The sequence below is a fragment of the Papaver somniferum genome, chromosome 3, assembly GCF_003573695.1.
Source record: "Papaver somniferum cultivar HN1 chromosome 3, ASM357369v1, whole genome shotgun sequence".
Classification (NCBI taxonomy): Eukaryota; Viridiplantae; Streptophyta; class Magnoliopsida; order Ranunculales; family Papaveraceae; genus Papaver; species Papaver somniferum.
Window position 1 is genome coordinate 40,137,437 of NC_039360.1, and position 6,855 is coordinate 40,144,291.

General features: G+C 38.5%; 1 protein-coding gene across 1 annotated transcript; it reads right to left on the bottom strand.

Moving 5' to 3' along the window:
• Positions 1 to 675: 675 nt before the first annotated feature.
• On the bottom strand, positions 676 to 6,326 carry LOC113355945 (chaperone protein ClpB3, mitochondrial-like). Its single transcript, XM_026598933.1, has 10 exons — positions 5,896 to 6,326; positions 5,262 to 5,480; positions 4,938 to 5,175; positions 4,577 to 4,772; positions 4,130 to 4,184; positions 3,756 to 3,906; positions 3,073 to 3,381; positions 2,561 to 2,826; positions 1,558 to 2,487; positions 676 to 1,297 (listed from the first exon to the last, which is right to left on the bottom strand). The coding sequence occupies exons 1-10, from the start codon at positions 6,193 to 6,195 to the stop codon at positions 998 to 1,000; spliced, it is 2,964 nt and encodes a 987-aa protein (XP_026454718.1). The 5' UTR covers positions 6,196 to 6,326; the 3' UTR covers positions 676 to 997.
• Positions 6,327 to 6,855: the final 529 nt, after the last annotated feature.

Here is a 6,855-nt window from a genome sequence, read left to right on the forward strand (position 1 = left end):
GGCTCAACCAAGCAATGGTCTAACAGGGATCTTGATTTCAAAGAGTTGGTACTTGATGTTTTAGTCTTTTCCAGTTCGATGATTTTTGTGGTAATATACTTCTCCAATTAGCTGTAACATCAAACTTATAGTGGGATTCTCTGGAAGAAGTCCTCAACTACCACGATCATATCAATGGCACCACCACAAGGAATAATCACGGTTTTAATGGCACAAACATGGGCCATGCTTATAGCGATTAGAACAACGATAAACTTTTTTTTTTAATAGGATAGAAGATACATTAAGAACTTAAACTAAATTTACATAAGAGGAGTACTTCATGAGATCTCCAAACTCATGAACGGAGACTCGATCTACTGACCTCCTATTTGAGAGTCAGACTCCTGGCCAACTGACAAAAAGCGACAATGGACAAAAATTTACTTAAAGCCAGAGATATGATCAACAAAATCAGAAACATGTTGCAATCTATTCTGCACCATACAAACTGCCACATTTATAGAAAGGCCAACCAGGCAACATATACACTAGCAAATTAGGCAGCATGCAGAAGTCAACAAAAATCTTCCAATGGCAATGGCATAGTGATATTCATAATTTTGATGAATTTACGGAAAGAGAGGATATCTAAATTATTATGAAAAGAGCGGCTTAATAAAGTACATTCTAATGTTATAAAATGTACAAGTAGATAGCTAAATATAAATTATTTTGAAAAGAACGGCTTAATAAAGTACATTTTAATGTTATAAAATGTACACAAGTAGATAGCTAAATACGATTGAAAGCAGGACGCTGTACACTTTATAACAAACAGCAATTATAAAGTGTAATTACAACTATCACCAGATTCACCACTATGTAGGAGCTCCCAAACATCTAAGTCGCAAGAAAAATTAAAATTTGTGCCCTAACAATGTGAGGCTCTAAGCAATAGCCTAGCTGGCCTGGTCCATAAGACGGCTTTGCACTACGCCATACCATCAGCAGTCTGTTATTGGTGGGCTACCATGACATCTACGGGAGAAGTTTCAAGCTTTTTTATGACCAGTCTGTTCTGAGAAGGATCTTTGGGATCGGCATTTGCATCAACTAGCACTGTGTCTTCTTCTTTGAAATCTCCCCTCAAAACACCCAGAGCCACTTCATTCTCCACCATCTGTTGTATCACCCTCTTTACAGGTCGGGCTCCGTAGTTGGGGTCAAAACCCAACACACCTAGCAGATCAACCGCTTGTTGTGTGTAATGGAGTTCAATCTTTTTCTGATTAAGCCTATCCTTCAATCGATTCAGCTGCAACAGGAATTGGAATATAGTTATTATGTGCCAAAAATAAAATAAAATGCCAAGCCTAAAGAAAGTTAAAGTGAGAAACAGTATCTATACACCATTCCCCATTTCATTAGCACGATAACCAATTATAGTACTGAAGGGTTCTAATTACTAGTTCCTAAATAACAAGCAATTACACCCCCAGAAACTAGAAATGAGAACCCAAATAAAATATTATATCTATGAGGTTAATACTCCCTTGGAGAAGAAGGAACCATTACCTGTATCTCCACAATCTGGTTGATTTCTTTGGAGTCGAGTGGCTGGAAAACAATGTACTCGTCAATACGGTTCATGAACTCTGGGCGGAAAGTTTGTCTAGCCACCTCTACAACCTGCCTCTTCATCAAGTCGTACACAGCATCCTTACTGTCCTTGGTGTTCCGGAGAGTATCTAGGATAAAATGAGACCCAATATTTGATGTCATTATCACCACACAGTTGGTAAAACTTACTGTCCTACCCTGCGAATCAGTTATTCTTCCATCATCCAACAGCTGTAATAGAATGTTGAAAACATCATGATGTGCCTTCTCAAGCTCATCAAACAGGACAACAGAATACGGTCTTCGACGAACGACTTCGGTTAGCTGACCACCTTCTTCATAACCAACATAGCCAGGTGGGGCACCAACCAATCGTGATACAGAGTGTTTTTCCATGTACTCGCTCATGTCAATTCTTACAAGAGCGGTCTCGGTGTTGAAAAGGTAACTTGCAAGAGCTTTAGCAAGCTCGGTCTTACCAACACCGGTAGGGCCCATGAACATGAAGCTTGCTATAGGTCGATTTGGATCTGAAAGTCCCGCCCTTGAACGCCTGATGGCATCAGCCACCGACTTCACCGCAATATCTTGTCCAATTACCCTTTTGTGAAGAACCTGTTCTAGCAACACTAGTTTGTCCCTTTCAGACTGTTGTAGGTTTGACAGAGGGATGCCAGTCCATTTGCTAACAATTTCCGCAATATCAAGGTCTGAGACTTCTTCTCGAAGCATAGAATTACCAGAATTCTGGAACTCAGCAAGTTTTTTCTCAGCATCTTGTAACTGCCGCTGCAGAGATATTAGGGTCCCATACTTGAGTTCCGCAGCACGATTCAAGTCGTACTCACGTTCAGCCGCCTCCATCTCTAGGTTTACCCTATCGACCTATAAAGAGAGCATCAGTGAGAGATCGAATATAAAGAAATTGTGATCTACACCATGCTGTAAGAAGTCTTACCTCTTCCTTAACTGATCGAATTTTGGTCATTAAAGACTTCTCAAGTTCCCAGTGGTTTGCCAGTTCTTTCTGCTTCTCTTTCAGCAATGAAAGATCATTTTCCAGCTTACTTAGCCGCTCTTTAGATGCTTTATCAGTGTCATTTTTCAGAGATAGTTTCTCCATCTCCAACTTCAGTACGGCTCTATCTATTTCATCCAATTCAGTGGGCTTTGAGGTAATCTCCATTTTTAACTTTGCAGCTGCTTCATCAACAAGATCGATTGCTGCAAACAATAATACAGCGAAAAATAAGACTCATTAACCAGTGAGTACCAGTACCAGTGGCTGGAGAAAACCATGCATAAAACAGTTTTGGCGTTGTTACATCAATTTTTGCAATGCATAACAAAATACCGTTGCATAGGCATTTTTCATTATCTCTCTTTTTTCAAGTTTTCTGCTTCTTATCCTCTTTTTCATTTGGGTTTACTGAGAGAGATTTCTATTACCAAGTCCTAGCAATTATGTACCTTTATCAGGCAAAAACCGTTCTGTTATGTAACGGTCAGCAAGAATAGCAGCTGAAACAAGGGCACTATCTGATATTTTAACACCATGATGCAGCTCGTAACGTTCACGTAGTCCACGAAGAATGGAAATTGTATCTTCCACGGATGGTTGACCACAGAAAACCTGCTGGAACCTGCGCTCTAGAGCAGCATCTTTTTCAATATATTTCCTGTACTCATTCAATGTTGTTGCTCCTATACAACGCAGTTCACCTCTACCAAGCATGGGTTTCAACAAGTTGCCAGCATCCATTGCTCCACCCTTAGTCCCTACAATATTGTAAGTTCTTATATGAAGTAAGCAGAAGCTCATCAAAAATGGTAACATATTCAAAGTAGGATAAAAAGACTACCCAGATATCAATCCAAGATAGATTAATTCTTCGGACCTCAATCTTATCAATCCAGATATATCAGTTAGAAAGAATAACAGCATACTGACTGAGCATTGGGGTATTTTTTCAGGGAGGAATCACATGGGACCAGTTATTAACAGAACACGTGTCATGTACAATGTGCTTTTAGTTTTACGGGTGCTGCAGTCATTTTTTAATTAAACCACTCTCCTACGAACATAATCAAGTCAAACAAAAAAAATCCTCAGAATTCAGATAAACCCGAACAATTGTAAAAAGAGCACAAACCTGCACCAACAACAGTGTGGATCTCATCAATAAATAAGATTATCTGCCCATTGGAAGCAGTGACTTCCTTCAGGACAGCTTTCAGCCTTTCCTCAAATTCTCCATGGAATTTCGCACCAGCAATCAATGAGCCCATGTCCAATGATATTAGCTGAAGAATAAGATATAGAGAAGTCCAATGTTAAATGAGTTTGAATGAAAAATACACTCGCTTGCTGGTACATCTTTTTGTTTCACACGACAACATATACAGTTTGATATGCTCCAATAATTCACAACTTAGAACAGCACTAATCCTACTATACTGTACTACTCCGAGGAATGTGACCGCAAGCGAGACTGAAATGATCTGAAGAAAAGTTACAAATAATGACCTTCCTGTTCAGTAAGGTTTCAGGAACGTCTCCTCGCACAATTCTTTGAGCTAGCCTGCCAAAAGCAAAAAAAAAAATCATTATGGATAGAATGAATGGACCCCAGTGCCTATTGGACTAATCATGAAAAGAGATCGCACTTCCTTAGCCAGCGATCCTAACTTGTTCCAACTACTTTTTGGCTTAAATAGTTGAATATACATACTAATTATGATGGTTCAATTAGAATGAAATGGGATTTACTAATAGAAGAAAAATGATAGGATGGATCCATACCAGGCAACAAACTTGATCAGACTTGATGGTATAAAAAGCATTTGGTGTAAGTAAATGATGTTCAAAACACCGAAACATAGAACTTATCAATGTTTTGTGCAGTATTCAACCTAAGGGGAGAAATTAAAAGATGCTATAAAAGTTCATACACAAGAAAATCGAGAGATATACCCTTCAGCGATTGCAGTTTTTCCTACCCCCGGCTCACCAATAATAACAGGATTGTTTTTTGTTCTTCTAGATAATATCTGGATGCAACGCCTTATCTCATCATCTCGGCCTATAACAGGATCGAGTTTACCTCGCCTGGCCAGTTCTGTTAGGTCATTCCCATATTTATCTAGTGCCTCGAACTTTCCTTCGGGATCTACAGTAAGAAGATAACACATATGAGGGTACATGCATGCAACAAAAACAGCTCAAAATGTGCAATCCCGCGATAACTGAGAACAACACCCATGGTGGTATCTCTGCAACCCATCTTGTCAGAGACAAATAAACGAACATCTAAAAGAGGAGAGAAGGTTAATACTCTGATCAGTGACTCTCTGGTTTCCTCGAACTCCTTTGATTGCCTCTTTCAATTCATTCTCACCAAGTTGAAGATCCTTGAATAACTGCTTGCCAAACCGTTTATCATCCCTAAATGCGAGGAGGAAGTGCTCCACTGACAAAAAATCATCCCCAAATTCTTTCTTATGCCTTCTAGCATTATCCAACAGAGACTGAAAATGTGGCCCAATCACAGGTCCACTACTGCCACCTTCCACCTAACCACATTGAGTCAATTTGTTAAACAGATATCATTAACCAGAAAAAATTGCACAATTCCATTTATGCATAGGTAACATAATACCTGAGGTTGTCGATTAATAAATTCATTGGTAGCTTGTAACACCGATGAATTGTCAACACCAGCCTTAGTGAATATTCTTCGAGCCAATCCATCCTTTTGCTCCAGAAGCGCTTTCATCAAATGTTCGGACTCGACAATTTGCTGCTTGCTAAGCCTTGCTGCTTCTACAGCACCAACAACTCCCTCCAAAGCCATCTCAGTAAAATCAGACGGAGTTACCTGTTAAGAAGCATACAGTGGCATGAGCAACAAAACAAAACTTCAGACTGGAGCATTACTGCTACTAGACAACAATTACATCCTACAACAGGCACAATGAATCAGCACACTGAAAATGTGTATGATTGAGTTCCTTGCAATCTACTGGCTTTCTACATTTCCTAATAGCACATTAAACACATTTAAGAGGCCTTGGTTGAAAGGGTTAAGCTTCCATTGTCATTCCAACACGAAATGTAATATTCTAAATCCTCCAACCATTTTTGCAATAACACACAATTGTAATTAAAATAGAGCATATAAAATAAACCAATAGCAGTTAACATAAGATGATCTTAATTCAAACAATTGAAAATTCTTCACCACAAAAAAATTGCTCATTAGTCTATAAAGAATCAAAAAATAAAAATCAAACCTCTCCAGAAGAAGCAGAAGGAGAATAAGAAGGATTTGAAGAATGGAAATGGCGTCTTTGTTGTTGTTGTAAATAGCTAAAATAGTTGATTGATGATGAAATCACTCCATTGTTAGCTCCTTTGATTGGTGAAGAAGAAATAATATCACGAGTATTAGGATTCTCTATTATACTGGAATTCAGAATTTGACTGTTGCTGCGATGACAAAGAGAATTATAGTATGATGACGATGATGAATTAAGGGTTTTCCTCGCAGAAAGTGCTGATCTTGCAAGTTTAGCTGCTCGAGTAACCATCATTCTTTTCTGTGTATTAAAGGGTTAGGCAAACTGGGATTGGATTAGATTTTTCAGCAAATAGATTGGGGAGGGGTTAGGATCGTTTTAGGAAGAACAGAGGTTTAAGGAAGACGAACAGAAGAATGTAGAAGCTTGTAGTTCTAAGATACTTCTTTAATATACTCGAATTTTGTCCCTCTAGTCTTCGAGATATTTTTCATAAGCCCTCAAAAATACCCTCGTTGAAGGTTGGGATTATCCGGGGGCTGCTTCGGCCCAGTCATTTGTTTTTTTATTTTTCTGATGTTTTATCAGAGTTATTACTCGTCTCATTCATCTAATTCAAATTGCATTCGACGGGATATTACTTTTGATTCACTTCATTCGTTTAACTCGGATAGGATTCAAAAGTTGTAAATGATGGAATTAGGTTGCGCATTGTCATGTGGTGAGAAAGACTTAACTTTTCTGCTTATTCTATCAGAGTGTCTCTAATTTTGCAGAGATCATATTTAACCCAAAATCGGTAACACCTCCTTGGCTATTCCGATTCATGATAAATGGGTCAATAGTACCATTAGTACTTCATCCTGATAGTGGTGGTCAAAACTAACATTTCATTGATTTAAAAGAACAATGGATAGAAATCGAATATTTCATTACATAATGCATACTTTTTCT